A 22,676-nucleotide genomic window follows, 5' to 3' on the forward strand; every position below is an offset into this window, starting at 1 on the left:
AAAACTAATTACAGAGTTCAAGGGCAGGGAGTCTTTTTGTATTAGCTTCATTTGAGGATGTTGTTGCCATTTCAGCGCAGTGTCATTCGTATTGTGTTCAAATCCACACAAATGTTATAGGTCATCCAGGCATTTGATGCATCATGTACTAAACAAAGCCATGAAACTTGAACAATGTTGATGTATCAAATCTTAGAGGGAGATTGGTAACTTTCTGAAACAGTAATTATATAAATACTCTCCACATTTTTGGGGGTATGACTTGCATATCTTGAAATTAGAAGTGGTAACATATTCTTCTATTGCTTCACTGTGTGTAAAAAAAAACAAAAAACAACAACAAAAAAAACTTTTCTAGTCTATTGAGTGTGAAAAATCTTACAAGTTTCAAAACAGTGGGAAAGGTCATGCTAACCTGAGACAAATCATGAGAAATTTCAGCCTCTAGACAACCTTTACCTTTGCTTTCCTTACAGCTATTTCAGTAATGTTGTCCGAGGAGTAATATGAAAGCAAATCACTGTAACCTCTTGTATTTTGATTCCAGAAAATTTGAAAATGCTCTAATATTTCAGTGGGTTATTGAAACTGTCAGTGTACCGGCATGGTCAAACTCACAAAAAAGAAGCAAATGTTACCTGACTCTTGGGTTTGATATGAGGTTTTTATGATCAAGCAATGCCTTTTTTAAGTCAATAGGTAAGATTACTAAAACAGAAAATTGATTTCTCGGTACTCGTCTCTATTTTAGTAATTGGTGCTCCTAATGAAACAAAGAGCTGCAAGTGATGATGTTTTTTTGCATACAATTTTTAAGTGTTACACTGAAAATCCAATGAATGAAATACACACTTTGGTTTGCTGAAGATGCATGCGGCATGAATGCTGACCACAACAGCGTTCTCAAATAGTCATAAGAAAACTCCCAGCTTGTCTAAAAGCTGTAACGTGGCACAAGCAAACAAGAGGCTTAAGGGTAAGCCCTGGGGCTGCCAGGAGTACAAACACCACAGCACTAGCAGGAGAAAGGTCTATGGGCAGGTCCTGTGGCTTTTTTAGGAGTCAGCGCGGGACTGCGTAAATAGTGAAAAGGAGGGAGGCAATACAGCAAAGATACTGGCAAGTCTTGAGAGTGCCACCTGTGAGTGCATGCCACAGAATTCCCCTTTCTGCAAAAACAGGGACTGGCCTTAGGCAGCCCTGTTTTGTAAGCATGCCTGAACGTGGTGATGGTGGGAAGCTTGCCCCTGGGTTTGGTGGTGGGCACAGAACTGGGATGTGATGGGAGCTGGCCTGTGAGTTCCTCTTGTTCCCTTTGAGGGGCAAATTATGCCCGTCCTTCAGCACACAGTACAAGAACTGTGTGAGCTAGAGTCATCTTGTGCTCCAGCAGGGTCTTCACCATCTCTACCTAGAGATGGGGATTGTGTGGTACGGGCTTTGTGAAGAGTTTTTGTTGGCCGTAACAGCTGGTTGCTTAAAACAGTGTAGTTCTAAGGAGGTGTTGGTAAAAGGCCTTGCAGAAGGTAAATGCTCAGAAGTAGAAAGTGAGGGGCCTGATCAGACTTTGCTCACCATCAAGTCCCAGTACTCCCATGGGGTTTAAATCCAGTTCTAATGGCTGATGCTGATAACAAGGTGCTTTGGGAAAAATATCTCCTATTAAGGATTATCTTTCTGTTCTGTGGCTGTTGCATCTGCAGGGAAAGTTAGGGAAATTGTAGGATTCTCATTAGAAATGTTTCATAAAGATAGGCTTCATGGGGACACAGACTTCTTTTACTTTCATCCTAGCAAGGCTTACACGTCTCCAACAACTCTTTTTTTTTCTCCTCTACATTTCTAGTGATGAAGAGAGATTGCATAGCCTAATAGAGAACACTGTAGAGATTAATGTGTTTCCAACTGCATCTCTCCATCTGTTGCAAATTCTTGATTGATGCAATTATAGGCTTAGATACCTTTTGTTGTGCCTTGCGCTTATTTCAAGGGCATTTCATTTTTGGTCTTGGGCCTCTGGCATTTTCTTTGGGTTGGAAGACAGCTGAGTTCCTGGGATTTAGGTTACATCCCCTTTACATTTTACTGTGATTATCACAGCAAGGCTCAAGTTCTCTTTGAGACAGAGTGCAGAAAGGAACCATTGAGTAACCATCTTCTAAAAAGCAAGGACGTTCTTATTTAGGTCAGAGGCACTGCACAGAGAATGTATTATAAAACAGTGAGCAGCCTTTAACCACACTGATCCTGCTTGGGTTGCCTGAGTTTCATGCTGGACTTGACAGATCTTTATCTCAAGTTTGCTTGTTCAGTTATTCCAATGCATGCATCCTTTTCCCCACGTGTGATTGCCATTTTACAGTTTAAGGACATCTTCAGAACTACTCAATGTTGTGTATCCCCAAGGGAACGATCTTCAAAGGACTGGATAGTTGCATAAACTAGCACTGGAAAATTGTATTCATCACCCTTGAAGGGCACTGGCAGGCCTTTCTAGCAACTCCAGATTCCACAAAGAATTGTCTTGTTGACCAAGCAACAGAAAGATAACACCACACATACAGATAAGATAGGCTGTGAGTATACCTGTGTGCTCTGCATAGCATGTCTACTGAACTAGCTCACCATTTTCCTTGGTAGAAGCAGACCAGAAGATGTCACAAGTGGATGCTGAAGATCTCGTGTTCATGTTGCATGAGGTTTGGAATTTTTACTTTGGGCAAGGTTTTTGTCTGGACCTTTGAACTAGACCTTCTTCACCATGTCTAGGGTTTAAGCTACGTGCAGTTCAAACCCCGATGTTCCACTCAGGGTGGAAATGCATTTTACATTGCTGAGAGTAGAGCTTCCAGTTTAGTTTCCTCCAAGCAGAATCTAGTTCACGTGCACCAAATCTGCTCTGCAACATGATGAACTGTGTGGTCAGTGGAAATGGCTGGGGAACTGCAAAGCCAAACCAAGCTCCTAAAATTCTGCAGCCTTCTGCTTTTGGCTTCAGTTGTGATTTGCACCCCAGCACTCACAACATTTGTGTCATATTCTTCTCTGCTGCTGCAGTCTGTGAACTCTCGTCTAGTACCTCCATCCATATCAGTCTCAGTCTCTCTGTCTTGGCCTAAAGACCTGAAATACCATGTAATGTTGTGTGGCACTCTGGTTATTTCTCAGTGTCTGTATTCCACCTTCTACATTTTGTTTTCTTTTACCTGAGTGTGCATGTGTATTGCCTGTTATAGTTGTACTCTTTTTGTTTTTCCTCAGATAGCTTACAAAACTGTGCTTTTTTAAAAAGCTTAAGTCTGGTGGTCTCTCTTTGTTTATGAAATTCAGAGTTCTTTTCTTTATTCAGATTATGTAGTTGTTCCTTTGTCAACTTGTGAACTTCATATGCAGAAGAACTCTTTTTTTTTCCCCCACTATTCCTGCTTTTGTGTTAAGTGAGATGGCATAGAAGGCATAATTTAGATCTGAAAAGGACATTTTAGTATTTAAGACAGGCATTTTTCACATGCACAAAAAGCAGACTTGGCTGTGTTTTATACTATCTAATTGACTTAAAATAGATGAGTAATTTTGAGCTCCATGAATTAATTTTATGCTGTGGGCCTTTTTTTTAATTTTTTTTTCCCTGGTGCCATGTCTTTTTCATGAATGAATCCAGACTGCTGGGAAGAAGGAGTTAAGAGGCCATGCTGTGCTCTTTCTGATAGCTGGGTGGCATTTTTTCTTTTTCTTTTTTTGGCGTTTGGTCTTGCTCACTGTTTGTTATTGATGGGTCGTTCTTTCGGAGTTAGGCAATCATGGTTCCAGCATTCTGCATTTCTTTAAGGCTGCAGAGATACGAGAGGCTGCTCCGATTTGGCTTCCCACTGCAAGCATTCCCACCAGTGATAGGTGCAGCACCAGTGATACCCCAGTTCAGTGTTCACTGGCTCACTTATCAGTAGGTTACATCGCATTGAATGTCCTAATGGGACTCTAAAATGATTTTTTAAAAAGAAGATTCTGAGTTTAATCAAAAAAAAAAAAGCCTCAAGTTTAGGCACTGTTGCAAAGCTGTGGTTGATTACTCACTCACTGAGCTGGAGAAACATCCCAGGGAAGGAGGAGTGTGGACAACAGATTGGAAAACTTTCAGAAGTGTTGTTTCTTGTATCTTGCCATTAAGGAACTTTTCTTTACATTTTCGCTACGTTGTAAGTATTTGCTTTAAATTCCATGCAGTTCCTACCTGAGAAGAAAAACATCTATAGTGAAGGCAGGCCAGTGCTGTGCCAGGAGTTACCGCAGAGTGCCTTGCACATTGTAAACAAGTAACTGATTTTGATGCTGGGAATATATAAAGTGTCAACTACTCCAAAAAAGTGATTGTTGGTGCTCCGTTAACATATACTACCATTTCCAACGTCTACGTTTTTTCTCCTCAAAACGAGGGATTAATGAAATACGTGTATATTTCTAAAATTTTCATGCCTTCTTGATCAAGAAGGAGACGTTGGGTGGGCTTGGTCGGGATGGCTGCATTCACTGCCGTACTTTGAGACCGCCCGGCCCTCACATGAGGAGGAATGCGTGGGCTCCTTCGCCACAGAAAATGGTGGCTGCCTGGCTACCATGGCGACCGCTTGCCCTGAGGGGTGGCGAGGGCCTCAGGAGCTGCTCACGGCTCAATGTGGAGGTGATGAAGATGTGCATGAGCTTCATCAGTAACATACAGGGCCATGACCTGACACATTCACAGTGTGCCTGGGACGGCATGTGCGGCTGGGAGGTTGTGAGGGACTCGGCATGTGGACTAGCCACCGCTGGGAAGTCTGTATCAAAATCCACCCTCAGCCCATCAGTGGTGGCGGCCTGCCTCGGTGGCACCTTGTTTGCTTGCAAAATTGGGTAGTTAAATCTCCAAAGTGAAATACTGTGTTTATGTAACAGTTGTCTGACAGAGGAGTAACATTTTATTGTACCTCACTGGGAGTCTGGTTCATCTACAGTGAAAACTTAACCACCTCACATACGCTTTTGGAAAATCCATTGCATATTAATGAATTTTGAGGTAAATAAAAAGCTATGCTATTTTGTTGGGCTTTTATTTCTCAAAATGTGCATTTCCATTAAGTTCGTTCTAAGTAGGGTTTACTTCTTAATGCAACAGTTAAAGTACTGCAGAATGTTTTGTTGTGGAACTAAAGGTCCCAGTAAAGCCATACCAGTCACACTTAATAGTAAGGGTACATTTATAAATTGTTTATATAGGGCAAATAATTAATTTACGTTATTAAATAGGTTACAGGCATGAATCGAGTGTACTGTATATGGCAGTAAGCACTCCAGTAGAAGGTGTTGGGAGACAGCGTTTTGTCTAACTGCTGCACTGAAGTTCATAAGAAATGACCCTTGTAGTACATAACCCAGATATATAAATACTTCACATTTACTGTTTAATATCATCCCATGCCTTGGATGCAGCCCTCCACTGAAAGCCTAACGAGAAGGGAATGAAGCAGCATACGGTTTTCAAGATGACAGTGAAATACAGGGCTATGAAGGCCTGGTGCTGTGCTGACAAGCTGTCTTTTTGTAACATATTAATAAAAGGAAATTTTTAAGAACTAATTGTTATGTTTTCTAAATACACATAGGATCAAGTTTTGAGCATCAGTGATTTAGATAATAAAACAGTGTATTATAAATTGAGTTCAGGATTTACTAAAATCTGATTTAGAGTTTAAAAAAAAAAAGGTATTCCTAACAAAAATTAATTTTTATGTTTAAACAGGGAGTTGTTTTGTTTATTCTTGGTTTTAATGCAACAGATTTGTGTATATGTGTGCTCTGTTTTGTGAGATCTGTTTTTAATTTTTCCCCTTTGAGGAGAGGAACTTTTGGAGATGCGTTTCACATCACACTAAATGAATATGACAGATCGTGAATCTTTTTGTCCTGGTCATGGGAGAGGTGGCTCTTTGTGGGGCCACCCCATCTTTTTTTCTTTAATGGCAACTGCTTTCATTCATTTCAGGCAGAGTCCATCTTCTCTGTTTTTGTCTGGTCTGTCTCATCTAACCCTGAGAAAGGTCTGAAGGATTTTCAGCACTTGGCTTTTTTGGAAACCCATTTCTGGTGTGTTTTGAGGAAGTGCCAGCTGTTGAGTGAAAAGATTTGAGACTCTTTTCTGATGGAATCCCACTGTTGTCTTCTCTGTTAAGTTGACCTCCCTTCTGTAGCTGTTGGAATAGGTCTGTAGAGAAACTTTACACACTTACTTTTTCTCTCCTGTTAGTAATAATTTTATTGTTTGGCAGTTTTGTGAAAATGAAGTTCTGATGCCACAACCAGAAGCAGGCAACTGTCACACTGGGAGTTGTGACAGATGGACTATGGTATCCTCTTGCACAAGGAAATCTCTGTCCACAAAGAGACCTTTACTTTTAGGATGTACTTCAGTACTTCATGCACAATGGAAGGGATATGTGAAGTGCAGCACTCAAATCTGAATGTGATTGGCTTTGTGTGTGGGAGGAGCAGGATGCTGAATAAGCTGTATGCGCTGAAGCTGCAGAGGGAAGATGGTACAAATGCGTTCTTCGGAAACTGTTAGTAAGTGGAGTATAACAAAGTTGGTTAGAGAGGGACTCTGGAGGCCATCTGGTCCAAAAGGTTTTCATGAAGTGGGTCCATCATGAGCAGCAGATGAGGTCAGCTGTGGCTTTGTCTAGCTGATTCTTGAAAAGAAAACCTTCAGTGATGGAAGTTCTTCAGCTGCTACAGGTTCCCTTCACAGTGCAGCACCTTCCTCCCCACCCCAGCCCTGTTTTGCCGAAGTGTGTTTTGTGTGTTTTTCCTACTGGAAGGAAACCAATGGCATACAATGTGCTCACTCCAGAGATAAACTTGGCATAAATTTTCAGAGGGTTATTATCTGTGTCAGTCAACTGTGTTCAAACTCCATTGTTTGTGATCTTTTTTTTTTATGACTCAGGATAACCAACTGAGAATAAGATGGACTTTTCTATGTCAGGTAAAAGTTCACTTTGTGCAGAAGCTGATTCCTTCCCTCTCATGTGACTTGTAGTAACATCTCATCTTACCAATAAAAAATTTTATAAACGGCCTGTTTTGAAGCCATGATGTGACTGTCATTCTACCACAAAAATATGGTGATTTTCAAGTCCACTGGGGTAAACTGTTTTTAGTGAGGACAAACACTTTTTGACTCCCAATTAGTTTTGAAAGACCGTTTAGTTTAGAAACAGGAGAGTTTACTAGTGAATCACAAGTGTTATTTTAATGTTATTGATTACAAGTTTAATATCATTTTTTTCACATAGTTCTTGCAGTCATTTAGAAACATGAATTAACTTTAATTTAGGAAAAGCATATATGTTGTGAAGGAGTTTATAGTTTGATGCATAACCTGAATTTATCATTTAAAATTTTTATATAACAAAATAGAATTTTGTAATAATTTTATCATGATGCACTGTTAAATTAAAGGGGTTGTGTCTGAAAAAATCTGAATTCAGCCTTTCTGGATAATTCCATATATGAAACAGGGAAGCATTGACTGACTTATTTAAACTAGTAAAGAGGAATATGAAGTTTCATAGAAAGAATAAGAGATTTTTTTTTTTCACCAGCTGGTACTTGAAGCAGCTTGCATGATATCTCTGGAGGAATCTTAATACCTTTGTGTGCGTGTGTACACACTCTTCCCCTTTCTGTTTGTTTGTTTCTGGTAGGACTAGCATTTCATCAAAACTTCGTAGAGAAAATGAAGACTGGAGAAGACATAGTCATAAAAATGTCTCTCTTTTCCTCTGCCTCCGCAGATACAGGTCTTATTTAGGACAAAATTGAGTAAGGCAGAGTTCTTATACTCTATCCATAGCTATCATATGTTGAGCAGACTACTGCTTACTTTGGAATCTGATCTTAAGAACTTCCAGAGTAAATCAAGATTAATTTCTTTTTTCCTGGTAACAAACAGAGAAAATGAAGAAAGGATGGTGATGATATTAAATGAAGCATGGAATAGCAGCATAACCATTGCAATGTGTATATGTGTAGCTCTGTGGCTTGAGATCAGATCTATTTAACACCATATAAGTAACTTGAGTCTATTTTAAATAGTGTGTAAACAGCCTCTTAAACACAAATATTTGCTGATTATTAATATCCATATTCAACTGAGAAGTTAAAAACGTGGAAGTTGCATTATTATTTTAAATCAACTTTACTGTGTTCACAAGTAGTTTGATCAAAATTCTTTAAAATGTCACTGTGAAGAAATTAAATATACTCCTCAGACAGTTGTATGAACTTGAGCAATAGGCAAGGTGGGATTTATATGTAATAAAACATTTTTGAGTGCATTTTGAATGTTAAAGTTCTTTTGCCCTGTTTTTTCAGAGGATATTTAGGTAAAATGCCATATCACTGATCATATTTTGGTAAATGGGTTCTGAAACTTGTCTTAGCAAAACTGCCTGCATGCCCAAAGTTCTTGCAAAGAGCTCACCAGCGTATCTTAATTGTAAGCCTTTGAGTCCACTAAGGCATCTTCACTCTTTCACTCTTTATTCCTTTTTGGTCACAAGATAACTGTCTTAATACTCTCCTCTGTCTTGCTTCAGATTCCACTGATGGTACTCCCCAAGAGCGTTTGTGACTTCAGATGTGCTCCCACACCTGGGGTCAGGTGTGGGCTCGTACAGCAGTATTAATACAGCAGTGCAGCATTGGGGTGCATCAGCCAATCGAAGCATGGGCCTTAATGCTTACTTCTGGAAACTTAAATTATTTTACTGCCAAGAACCCATCTGTTTTCATTGTTTTTCCTTCCCTTTATTTTTTCCCCTCTTTTCTTTTTCGTTTTCTGGAACCAGTGCCAGCTCTGTCCATGGCCTGTTGAAGTCTCATTGACTGTTCACTGCTCTCCTGCTTTGGGTACATGCTGAGGCATTGCATCTTGGCAATATGCCATCAGCTACATTTCATCTTTCCTGACTTTCCTACCGATAAAATGTCAATGAAGGCTGGATTGGTTTATGCCATCAAAAGGCAACTGTGATTCCAGTAGTTCTGGTAATTCCTAATGGAGAAAATATAATTTGTAGTCTTGGGCATGCAAAAAAGTCAGATATAAGACACTTTTTTCTGAATTGACTATATATTGTACAGAAATACAGTTGGTGAGAGCAAAATAGTCAGAATTTTATCCCATGCATGCAGAACTTCAGTCTTTTTGCCCGTGACCTTTACATTTTAATTTAGAAACAAGAAATGGTCAGCCAGAGATTGTCTGAGAAGTAGTTTGCTTATTTTCTCTTGTTTTATGAAAAAATACAATTCTGTATCTTTTCTTCCCCCCAAGCATCAGCCACGAGCTTGGGATCAAATACTTTCACCCACGTTGTTCAGCATCCGGTTTCTTCCTCTGAAGGCCAGCAAGCAGCGGCAATTTGAAGAGTTGGCATTAAAATCATCTAGATTGCTAGTCAGACTTTGTTAGTATAACTTCACAACTGTAGGATTTTATTATTGCTGTTTTTTGTTTTAGTTGTTGGTTTCTTTTTTTGTTGTTGTTGTTTTGGTTTTCTGTGCAGCAACTGTCTGTAAGCCAAATTTTCAAACATCTTCCTTCTGTTGATGAAAGTCTTTCTGTCTGAGAAGTATTCTCCCTGTAAAAATTTCTGGGAGGATATTGAAACTTGTATTTTTTTAATGACTTGCATTTCAAAAGAGAATATTTCTGGTAAGTTCCACATTGGGGTCCAAGCAGATTATCTGTACAGCTTTAAAATACACGTTTGGGTAGTACTTTTCCCTCAGCAGTTTGAGAGAGGACTTGAAGCTCAGGAAACCTGTCACGCATGAACTGTAGCCTGCAGCTGGGTGCTTGAGCTTATCTGGAGTGGTAACCACGTGGAGATGTTGGGTAAGCTGGGAGGTCTTGGCTAGTCCTTCACGGCCACCGTCCAGTTTGGGGAGTAGCAAGAGAGTACCTCCAGCTGTCTACTCAGCACGTCTCTATCAGTCCAGAGGAGGAATTGCAGGCAAGTGGTGAAAGCCTTCTAGCAGGTTAGCCAGATGTGTGAGAATTGAGCAGACAGGTGTGACAGGGCTGGCAGTACCAAACTGTGTGTAACTGACCCACGGGTGGGGACGGCAGCGTCTCAAGGAGTGGTGCTGCACGTGAGGTTTTGCAGGATCGATGTTTCTGTACGTGCGCTTCTGCTTAGCTGTTGTTTTGTTTTTCTCTTTTAGAGACGTTCTTCCACCTCTGTCTCCAGTTCAGGACTTCTTGCCCCACTTGAAGAGCAGACTCAAAGCCAAGGGGTGATTGCTCTTCCCAGGGATCAGCATGGCAGCTGTTCATTTTGGAAGGGGAGCTTTATGGTTGATGTCCAGTTGGCATCTTACTGGGCCCCAAAGTTTAGAGAGGTGAAACTAACAGCATACATCCATCAGTGCTCAGAGACACAGGCTCCAGCTTTTGCAGAGCTGTAGCTCTGCTGGCTCCCTGCTGGTGCCCAAATTGACGCCTCCTGGTGCCAGCAGATGGGTTGCAGCCTGCCCCAATGCCCAGCCACCGAAGGAGGTGTAGCACCAAGAGGACGCCTCGCAGCTGCTACACCCTGGGCACCGGGTTGTTCAGGCAGTCAGAACAGCCGTGGGATGCCCCTCTTTGTGGAGGCTGTGATGGCATGCTGAGGGCATGCTTTCTTTAGGTAGGGACTTCCTTCAGCTCTTCCACATTCAGAAAATGCTTTGGTTCCTTTCTTAGCACTGGTGAGGGAGCATCATTCAGTCCTCTCCCCTGTCTTGCTAAGGTGTTCTTTAGCCTGTTGTTTTGTCTTACTGAGTGTATTTCTGTTGTTGTATTTAAGTAGCGCTGTTTTATCTTCTTTTGTTACTTTGTAGAGGTAGAAAAAAGCAGTTACCGAGAGTACAGACTTCCCTACATCCTCTTTTCTTTGCACTTTTTCTCACATTTAATAGTAGAACTCCAGTTCTTCAACATGGGATTTGTTCTTGCTGCCATAATAACATCCTTGGTAACTGATACTTGTTTTGCACTTCTGCCTTTCTGCTTTGGTCACTATGTGCTTGTGTTCCTTAATATCAGTATGCAGCTGCCTGTATTTGAATTTTTTTTTGCTGCATCTTTTTCTTGGATCACTGAGGAAATTTTGATGCAGCCATAGTAACCTTGTATTATTTCCTACCTTTCTTCTGATGATATTTGCCATTGATTTTTTTTAATATAGCCTGAATCACCTAATATTTATCTTGCACTTTTTTTTCTTCAGGTTATATATTTTTGTAAAACTCTTTCCACCAGTTCCCTGAATTTGCTTGACTTCTAAGGTCTGTTAGCTGCACTCTGATGCTTTCAGACTTCTTTCTCTAGAAGCAAAATGCTGTCATTTCATAATCGTTCTTACAAATTACTCTCCACCATTACTTTGTAGATAGATATTCAGGGAAATTCATCCTCAATTTTCTCATCCCATCTGATTCCCCTAAGATTCATGAGGTGACTCCTTGCTTGCTTCTTAATTTTTTTTCACCCCTTCCCTTTTGAGACTAATTTTTCATTTCATGATTGTCTGTGGCTCCTGGAAGTCTACTGTTTTATTCTCCCGTGGGCATGTCTGTTACTTCAGCTTGCCATTGAGATAATCTGGCAGCCAGGAGTATTAGAAGTAGTCAGTCTTTGGCTGTTTGGTTCCAGAAGGAAACTCAATGATGAAATTTGGAAAATATTCCTCAGTTCTTCAGCTCTTACTTATTGGCTGCCATACACGTGTGCCAGAAGGTCAGGCAGGATCAGCTTAGAGGATTTCCAAGGAGCTGACTTGGTTTGCACCGATCGGACACATACACTGACATGCTCCTATTCTGATATTCCAGTTTGTGAAACTTGAAAGGGATCACATTAGAGCATCTTGTCAACCACCACGTAAGGAATTTGTTTTAGACAGACTTAAAAACATAACTGGAGTGTACAGTGAATGGGAAAGAACAATACCACGTTTATTAGACTAATTATCTGTGACTTCACACACTGTTTGAGAACTTGGGGGTTCAGCCAATGATCTCTTTGAAATGCTCAAAGAGAGGGGGAAAAAAACCACAATTATTTGCCCAAGGTTGGCTATGACCCTTAAAATGGAAATAGGCACTGAGTCCTACAGCCTCGCCTGTGATACCAGCCCAAGTTTTTGTCTTCCCTTATTTGCTCCCCCTGAGATATTAGCCTCATGCTGCCTCACCTCCAGCTTTGAGGGGCAGATCTTCACTGTTGTGCACCCACCCACCATATCATTGCAGATATCAAACCCTTATTTCCAGAGAAGAGCTAGGAAAACAGCATGCAAAAACTTACGTCCTTCTAGGAGCCAGATGTGCAGAAATACTGCTTTCTTTGTATGAGTGAAAATCGAGTTGTGTGCCGCTTGCTTTGTGAAGGAAGTGGGGCTGGTTCACTTCTCGTTTCCATTTGGCTGCGGTTTGAGATAAACCTAATTCATTCTTGGGAAACTGGCTGCTTGTATTTGTGCTTACAGCTTTCTCTCTGCCTTGTCCCAGTACAGGAGTTCTCTCTGCTCCTGGGTGGGCAGTTGTTTTAGGAACGGCTGTAATATTTGATTACTCCCCCGCTTGAAGCTATGCCTCCACCAGGCCACACTGACCCCTCTCTGGTGCCTGTGCAGCACAAGCCGCCTTGGCTTCGCTTGCTGCAGGAGCGGATTGAGGTACCCTGCTGGACCTTGTCCTGCAGCCGGACAAGAGAACCTGCTTGGCAGTGCGCTCAGCTTGGCTCCCACCGAGTGCAACAAGGTGTTGAAGCAGCAGCCTCTCAAGCCTTTCAGGTTGGGAAGATGTCGTTTGTGTGTGCCTTCAGCAAGCAGCGCTCTAGCAGTGGTGTTCTCAACAGCCTGTGCACACCACGAGGGATTACTGAGGAGCCAGTCACTGCTTTTCTGCTGGTGTATAAACACAAATTTATCTTTTCTTCATACACGATGTTAAAACATGTAAGGCACGGACACACTTTGCAAATTAATTTTTCCTTTCAGTATAGTGTGTGACAAGCGTCAAGCAGTGAGCAGTGAAACCCAGTGTTGTTTGCACTGCCATGGATCAGTGTCAGCCTCGGCTGCTGCTGCTGCTCCTACAGGATTTTAAAGCGACCTTTTGTCATATGTAACAAGTGGTTTAAGTCTACAAAGAAATGTCGTGTGCTAGCTGCTTGGCTGGGTACCACCTACTGGTAATCCTGTGGTAAATGTATAGCTTTAAAGTCCAAATTTCTAAGGACTGTGTTTGTACTTAACTCTCTGCCAGTGACTCTCCTTAGGATATTTCCATGCTTTTAGCTCTGCTTACTGCTAGGACAGGATGGATTGCATTAAACTAAACTCTTTAACTATAGTAAATTACATACCAGGGGAAAAAAATACCTTGTAAAAACCTGTTACTATCGCATTTGAAAGCAGCAGGGAAGACCAAGGTTAGCACCTTTATTATCAGGAAGAGGTGGAACCTCATGTACTTAGGAAGGTGTTGAATTCTCTTGTTACATTTTAACATCTTCTGTCATTTAATGTTTTTTCAGCTGTCATTTACCAGATTTTATAGTTAGGCTGAATAGTTTGTATAGTTTAACAGGAGTGTGGATACGGGAAGAACGATTGCCCAAGGAACTCTCTGTAGATGTTTCTATAAAAACACATGCGTTCTCGTGAAATGGCGAGTCTGAGATTCTGGCCACAAGGAGGAACTGGAGGTGTGGGCAGAGCTCTGCCAGCAGCTCCCACCCTGCCGAAATGGGCCCTCCTGCTTCTTGCTCTGCCTTTGTGGCTGCGCCGGCATTTGTTGTGCCCTTGGAGGTTGACCCTGCTCGCTAGTCAAGCAGAAACCTCCTTGCTTTTTTTTGCTGGGTTAAATTTCAAACCCTCAGCTGGGGAGGGGAGGAGAAACCAGGCAGCAGTGAGAAGAGGAGGCTGCTTCCTCCGTGTCAGGAGGTGTTAGGGTGAGCTCAAGGGACCCTGTGGGAAGGAACAGGCCTTCTTCCACGCAAACAGCATGCCCTTGAGGGGGAGAAGCATCAAGGCCAGAGGCTGCATGAGCCTCTGCATGGGACTTGCTTAGAGCTGGGCAGGCCTCAGAAATAGATGGTAAAGGCATTTGGTTGTGTATTTTCTCTGCAAGTCACCAAAGCACTGAAGAGCTTTTCTGTCTTCCTGTGCTGTTGCAGACTCATCCCTGATGACAGAAGGTCTCCAACCATCATGGTCTGGCTAACCCAGAGCAGGCCCCAGCTGCCCGGTCCTTTGGGCCTGTGCTTCAACCTCTACTGAGAGTGAAGGACACTTTGTGATCATAGAATCATTAGAGTTGGAAAAGACCTTCAAAAAGACCTCCAGGATCATCTGGTTCAACCATCTCCCTCCTCCCAATGTCACCCACTAAACCATGTCCCTAAGCACCACATCCAACCTTTCATTAAACACCCCCAGGGATGGTGACTCCACCACCTCCCTGGGCAACCCATCCCAATACCTGACCACTCTTTCTGAGAAGAAATGTCTCCTCATTTCCAATGTAAACCTTCTCTGGTGCAACTTGAGGCCATTCTCTCTAGTCTTATCGCTAGTTACCTGTGAGAAGAGGCCAACCCCCAGCTCCCCACCACTTCCTTTCAGGTAGTTGCAGAGTGCAATGAGGTCTCCCCTGAGCCTTCTCTTCTCTAGACTAATAAACACCCCCTGTTCCCTCAGCTGCTCCTCACAGGATTTGTGTTCCAGCCCCTTCACGCCTGATGTGGCTCAGGTGTGAGCATCTGAACAGTGTAGCTTTCTAGACTGGTGACATTGGGTCAGGGAGGCAGGAAGGTGGGACAGGAGGCTGCAGAAACGTATAATCAAATCCAGGAGTTGGGCTTGATGATCCTTGTGGGTCCCTTTCAACTCAGGATATTTTGTGATTCTGCCTTAGTGGTCTGGTAGAGGCAACTGAGCAAAGTGAAGAAACAGAATGCTGTAAAGCTTCATTAGAAACTCTGAAAATACAAAGTCAATTAGTTTCAGCATGTTTCACTCTTCATTTGCATTTTCCATTTGAAAATGAAAGCAAAGGTCATCTTATTTCTGATGATTGCAGCTGTTGATGCATTTGAGGTGTTTAACAATATTTGTGTAGCTATACTGTGAGAATAGCTGTAGCTCTAATGGACCAGCAGAACTTGGTTTTAAGGAAGGCATATTACTTTGTTACACTAGCAAATATAGCTGGAAAAAAAGTAGACAAATTTTCGGGTGTATGAGCCATGCTTCTCTCTTAACCATAGACCGGGAAAACTGAAATTCTGCAGGAAAGCTTCTTGAGGAGTATGTGTGCAAAAAACAGGTGCAAAAAGAACAAAGTTTTTTATTTGAAACCTGGCAGGTCATCAAGGGAATCTACCTTTTTATGAAGCATTTGGAATTTGAGAATCAATGAAAATTATCTTACTCGGGATGAAGTCTGCAGAAGACTTAAACTGCTGCAATATTTTGGATCTGTAGTAATTTCTACAAGCTGAGACCTGAGACAAAACGAGTTCCAAACTCAACTAGAGCCAAACGAGAGTAACACGTGGAGCGGTGTGCAATGTGATGTCTTGGCACAAACCAAGAGATCCTTAGCAGATGAGAATGTGTAAACCCATGCAATTAAATGCTTGTAGGAGAGACTGCAGACATCACCACAGCATATTATCTCAGTTTATTTTCAAAAGATCGATGAATACCAGTTATCTATTCAAAATTTAGTTGTGTGCTGCTGTACAAGGTAATGTGTTGCTGGAAGCACATTATGCTGGCACAGTTATGCTTGCACTTGAAATCTACGTGAGATTAGGTAAAAAAGCATGTGAAATTATCCCATTAAAATTTGTGCATTTTAAGCATATAGGTAAACTGGAAAAAAAAAAAACACAACACCCCACAACATTAATTCTGATACTCCTTGAGTAAAAGGGCACTTACTGTTATAACTGGTTTTAACACTTGAAGCAGCATATGCAATCAAGGAGGGTGTGCCCAGAGTTAATGAGACATATTTTCAGGGTATCTTCAAGCAGTGAGTAGAAGAGTGACTAAAAGTAAGAGTACTTTTCCAGAGCAACTGTAGGAGAAGGCTTTCCCTCTTTGTAAAACTGCAATAAATGAAGAGGAGCATCAGCTTATTCCGTAAGTGCCGTCAGCCTAGTGGAAGGCATGAGCCCACTGTTTGTTGTAGCACTGGGCATAAGCCCCAAACAGACGTGTGCAGGGAAAACATCTGCTGCTGTCTACAGAGGAAGGAAGAAATAAGTGGCTATAATAATGTCGAGTACAAGCATTTCTACGCTGCCTATGTTTGCAGGGTTGTGATAGGAGCTCTCTGAAAAGGGGAGTGCACATACTCAAACATTTGATACCACCTTTGGGACATGCTGTTTCCTCAGACCAGTGTTTGTGTTCTAATACCCAGGTGTTTGTAAGAAAACTGATCACATTGTCAATAAGACAGAGAGCGCTGGCATTGACGTAGCTTGTGTTCTGAGCTGGAGAGAAACCGCAGACTGGTGTGATTGGAGGCGCCTGAAAAGAGTAGTCTGTGAGCCTCAAGCTAAGCAAACAGAAATGTAAATCATGCGTAGGTGAAGCAGCACGCCCAGGAGAGGTAATGCACTCAGGTGTGCATACAGGTACATCACTGTAATGCCATGGCTGTTGTTACTGTACCTTCTTAAGCAAATGGAAAAACTTGAGTGTGTTCTTGGGCATGTCTCAGGTTTGATGCTGCAGGAAAATATATTAAAAAAAAAGTATAAATCATACAATGATATACACACATATATATATTTAAATATATACAGTAAGTGTGTATGTGTGAAAATGATTATCAGTATGATCAAACAGGGGAGAATGGTAGTTTTGACCATGGCAGGCATATCTTAAAAATATGAAACTTCTTAACAAAACTTCTTTTCCATTGTCAGCTGAAAATGACCAAAAAGGGCTGTCCACCGAGAGCTGCAGAGCAGTTTTAAAACTACTGAAGTGGTGGATTCAAGAAAATTCGTTCAAGAAACCACAAATTTGTGATGTTTTTAGTTATTATATTTAAAAGATAGATTTATTGTTACTGTCTCTTATTTCAGAGACTGAGTTTTATACTGTATTACATCAGTGAAATTCCCAGCAGACTCTGGATTTGAAATGGAGCTTATATACCTTTATGAAGCGGAAGGAAAAAAACACACACACAAAAAAAAAGCTGCTTCCCTCTGTAGGTCAGAGTAGTGATTTTGGAGTACTGCAAGTCTCCTGAAACACAGAGGGGAGCTTTTAAGATCTCTTCTATGGAACTAGTTTTAAATGTTGCCCAGCTGCTTCATCCTTCTTCACGCAAACTAGAAATTATGTATGGATATAGATTTACTGGTTTTCGTTGTGTTTTTAATTACTGGTTAAAAAATAAAAACTTTATGGATGGTATGTCATATGGTGGACTTTCCATATGTAATTAGTTTAAAAGAATTAAATCTGTTAGGAATCCAGAAATGCTAGATTTCTTTTTGCTATGCTCATATCTGGAACATTCCAACTGCAGATACTTTTTATTTTTTACATTCAGAACTAGATAGTGACAGTGTAATGGCTGTTACCGGCAGATAAGGTGCTAATATCTGGACATTTCTGTGATGTGCGCTACTTCACCATCATAGATTTTATGAAAAAGGGGCACTGGTTGCTTAGCATAGTGTAGTAAGCCTACCACAGCTGCTGCAGAAGGCACCTTGAACCGTGCTTTGACATACTGCCAAATTTGGGGGAACTGGAGCCTTTTGCTCTACCACATTGAGTTTATAACTTTCTGGATAATGATTATACACAACTGTACCCTCAGTTAAAAAACATGTATTTTAGTTATGACATGTGGCTAATAAAACAGTGAAAGTAACAACACTTTTTCTCAACTTCGTGAAGCTATGTGCAATAGTTGCCTGTTTCTGGCAGGTTTATTGGGCAGCTTACAAGAGAAAGTAGAAGTTAATTTATTGCAGTTCCTTACTCTTCTAAGCCCAGCTTTTGAACTTCATTGAAAAATGTGGCCCTCCGCCCTTCGTCGTCTCCTTAGAAATAACTGCAAGCCAAACTTGGAGCTTGAAGTTCAGTCCTAGACTGAGAGACAGAAACTTTCTTGATATGCATCTTCTTGTGGAACTAGACCAAGATATTACTGTTTTACTTTTTATAAATATATTATTCCCTGCAAAACTTCTTGATAGTAACTCGAGCCCTTTGGTACAGCCTCCATGCTGGTGGATCTTACTAGATGTTGTCATTGCAATCTCACCAAAGGTTCAGCTTTCTCTTTTATTTTGTGTATTGTTCAGGTGTTTACCAGACAGAAATGCGGGCGTGCAGGTAGACCATGCTTACTACTCACAGTATTTTCTGTAGGCAACCGGCATGTGTTCATCTGAACAGCTAGATTAGTAGCCTACAAACTGTCAGTGAAGCTTGCTGGGGTGGTGGAAGGAGTGTGACTCAGAGCATCGAGATCTGATGCCAAAGATAGACAAGGTGAATATCTTCATGGTGCTTTCAAGCTTTTGCTGCCTTTTATGGAAAGCTAGGTGTTGTCGTAATCTTTTGACTTGAAATCGGGGGGAGTTTACTGGCTGATTTTAATCAATGAACATACTGCTGTAATGCTTTCGTTGCAACTTCTCCTTAAGTTAATTGCCTATTTCCACCTTGACATATAACAAGTGATTTCCAGAGCACACTTAGAGCGATTATTGTTTATTTCTTGGTAATATTCTGATGAAAGCTGATTGACTAGGATCCCTTAAATGGTTCTTCGCTTTGGAATGCGGTTGATATTTCTCTTGTAAAATATATGAATGACTTGTCAAATTAGAGCAGAGACTTCAGAGAAAACACACCAGCTTACCAAAGTGCATCACTGTAGCAACAAGAACCAGAAAGAACTTTTAATTAATTTATTTTAAATGTAGTGAATGTATGATCAGGCCACGGATGAGTGTGTTATCTAGTTGTCTTGGCAGGGAGGGGGGAACTCTGGCATGTGACGTGTCTTCAACAAGAATTACTTCAGCATTGTCATGAACTAATTAGAAATATTTTTTCCTCACATTACTCATAGAATGTCAACAAGTATGCAAATGTGAAATTTTAACATATGCCTGCTTGCTGCTTTTACATGGTTTCTCACACCACTTTACCAAGTAAAAATTGTCTTTTAAAATGCCACTTCAAGCCCAAGTCCTTTGGTGGTGAAGACCACCTTGCTGTTACTTTCTTAGTCTTCTGCTGAGATGTGAAACACTTGTTCATTAATTTTACACACTTGGACCATAGCCATTTTTATCTTCTTGTATTTCTTACGTGGTAGTTAAAGTCACTATACCCACTAATTCTCTCATTATGCTGTTGCACCCTTTTGATTTCTTCGTTGTCTTTCCTGAGAGCATCAGTTGTCACTGATCCTCTTGCTGCAACTAACGCTGTAAAACACTAGTATCTTTCTTTCGATCTCTGTGGTAAAGGTGCTTACTTCTGAAGGGAGATGTAATGCTGTTAGCTTCTGTAGAGACTTCCTGACAGCGTAGTACCTGGGAGTGAACAAGTGGTTTAGCTCCAGCGGGCACCCCTCTGGTTGCTGTGCAGTCCATGGTCCTGGCTCCTTGCTCACCGTGCCAGGCCGGGGCTGCCCTCTGCTTGCTGTGGGGGGTTAGCCAATGGCCGGGTGTACACACTTGTTTCTCGAAATCTGATGTGTCCCCCTGACTGCTGGGTGATCCAGCTAGTTGTGCCATTTCACGAAGCAGAGGTGTATTTAGACCAAGATGGAGTGATGCCATGTCAAAGAGCTGGAGATGTCGTTATAGTTTTTAATCATGCTTCATTAGCACATTCCGTATTTTCATCTCAAAGATGTAGGGTTGCCTTTTTCCTTGCGTTAACACATCTTGGACTTCCTCAGCGCGCTCAGAGGCCTGTGGCAGGCGATGTGAGGCCTGGTGCCGGAGCACCACGCTGTCCCTTCAGCTGCCATGCGCCACGTTTGCTAACGCTTTCGGCAAACGGTAGTCTTAGGAAGGTGGCGCGTCTGCAGTGAACTCCTGGGCTTTATGCTTCCTGGCCTTGCTTTGCGGGGTTGAAAGGATGTGATCACACAAATCCTTTTATCTGGTCAACAGACTTTGTGTTTTGATAAGAACGAAAAAAGGAATCTCGGAAGACGAATGAGGTGCTTTATAGTGTTAGTAGGTTGCCTTGGCTGTTGCAGAAAGAGCGCTTGCCTACAACCATTTGGTGCGTAAAACTTGAACAGTAGTTGAACTGTAAAGAACTAACTCCACAAAAAGTGGCTTTTTTGTTTGTTGGTTTGAGAGAGATGCAGCTGTGCTTTTGGGGCAAGAGGCTAGAGCATGGGTGAAGGTCTCAGCGCAGTGCCCACGAGGGGCAGATGGCCGCGTCCTCCCTGGGCCACTCTGCTGGAACAGCCTGGCCTGCGTAGCGCTCTGAGACGCGCGGCTGTTCACACAGCGTATGACAAAGCAATAAATGGATGTTTTGTAAAATACTGGAATTAAAGAGCGTATACAGCAACTCTCAAGGTTCAAACTACCAACGGTCGCACACTTGAATATTCAAAAAGGCACTTTTTATTTGTTATAGGAAAAAAGTACAGTTTTGCTTGTGATGTTGGAGAGTAAGGTTGTGGGGAGTATTGCATGTACAAAATACAAACACCTAATGAAAGCAACTTTTAAGGAATGTCACCCATAGATTTTAAAATTTCACACTTTATAGCTTAGAGCAATAATTACTACTCTGTCAGTGCCATGATGACAGTTGTCTAATATTGCATGACGTTTTGAACAGTGTCAAGAAAGCAGATGTTCTCTGCCTCTCTGCTTTGTTTAGTTAAACTACCTATTTCTGGGTACAAATATTAAAATGTTCCAAATAAGAATGGCAATGTTATAATGAAGTACACACAAATGTATTTTACTTCTTGAAAACAGTTCAGCTAGCAATTTTAAAAGAAATGCAGTCTGAATACTTCTTCTCTTGGACTGAAATGTTTTATAGACAATTTCTACGCATCGTTATTAAATCATACTTTCAAACGAGATTTCATTTTGAAAGATTTTAAACATACAGGCAGACAGGAGCCTCTCTAGAGAGTCAGCTGAAGAATTAGGAAGTGTTACTTCTTTACTTTCTAATTCAAATCTAGCCTATCTTAACAGGAAATGTTTGTTGTTACTGCTCACCTGTCCTTGGGTTTCCAAAGAGGCCTTCTCAGCCCAAGGTCTAGCAGGCATGAGCCCTCCTTCTGCAATGAGATCCTTAGGCAGATTGGTTTGACTTAGCTGGAGGTGCACCTGGCTGCTGAAATTCACTTTTTGTGAAGCTCCTTCTGCAACTGTGACACTAATTTGTAGCTCTGTTGTCGTCAGACCTCATCGGATGCTCAAACTGGAATAAACCAAAAAATGTGTTTACTTGGGAGGTGTGGTTGTACTGCAGTGGAGATGCAACTTCTGAGATGGCTTTTTCTGATGCAACCCGAAGTTTGCGCGTTCTTTATGTAAACACGGGCTGTCGTTCAAATGTGCTTAACAGCCTGACACGTTCCACGTGTAAAAGTGTTGACCTGGAAAGGTAGTCAGTATTGCTGTATGAATATATTGTATTTACAACGAGCATGGTGTATTGTGGGCAAATACAGGCAGCAGTAGGTCAATTGTTAGCTAACTGGGCACATGTCCAAATATCATTAAAAATGTTGACATTAAGTAATTTGGGGTTTTAATAATATTTAATTAACTACTATTTAAACAACTCTGCTCAGATTGACCTACATGTCTAGTTTAAAAGTTCTGGTATAGATAATAGATTTGTCATGTTCAGTACATAGTGGTTTCTGAAAGGAAATAGTGTGCAAGTCAAACCTCTGAAATCATGTGTTCCAAAAACGGGGAGCAAACAAATGCATTATACTAAATACTGTCTTTTTTTGTTTGTTTTTCAGATTAGCGCTGTACGTATATGAATATCTGCTCCATGTAGGAGCACAGAAATCAGCGCAGACGTTTTTATCAGAGGTATGTTTGCCCTGTCTTTTTTTTCCTTGCACAATGTTACAATGTGTGCAAGTGAAATAAATCTGTGTTGGTTTAGAAAAAACAGTGGTGACAATCTTGCATATCTGTTTGCATTGATCAGCATAGACTTCTGATTTTGCAAAAGCCAGTTTGCCATGTCATTCTGCATGCCTTTGCATAATTATTTTTGCTGTGATTTGTTAGCCCTGTTGTCTGATTCGGTCCTACATGGAAGAAAGATTTGTCTATTTTCTATAATAAATGTGCATGTTAGAATGTGCGTCAATCGTGTTCCTTCTTGATGATCTTCTAACTTACTGTTGATATCTCCAATTGTGAATGATGTACCCTTTCTAAACATACAGCAGTCAGGTATTTTATACTGATCTCACTATGTATTCCTACCATGCTTCTAATTATTTTGCTTCTTTTCATCTGGTGAACTAATTGTGACTATAACTGTTCAGGTGCTCTTTCTTAAATGCTCTTG

General features: G+C 41.3%; 1 protein-coding gene across 5 annotated transcripts in view; it reads left to right on the forward strand.

The window, feature by feature from the left end:
- SSBP2 (single stranded DNA binding protein 2) overlaps nt 1-22,676 on the forward strand; it is a 194,320-nt gene that overhangs the window by 18,653 nt on the left and 152,991 nt on the right. For 4 of the 5 annotated variants that reach the window (XM_083817198.1, XM_083817196.1, XM_083817194.1 and 1 more), the window contains exon 2: nt 22,114-22,186. The exons of the other annotated variant lie outside the window; for it this stretch is intronic. In XM_083817198.1, coding sequence (XP_083673324.1) covers nt 22,114-22,186 — 73 coding nt within the window. The remainder of the gene's footprint in view (nt 1-22,113; nt 22,187-22,676) is intronic. 5 annotated transcript variants of the gene reach the window in all.

The sequence above is a fragment of the Anser anser genome, assembly GCF_964211835.1.
Source record: "Anser anser genome assembly, chromosome: Z".
NCBI lineage: Eukaryota > Metazoa > Chordata > Aves > Anseriformes > Anatidae > Anser > Anser anser.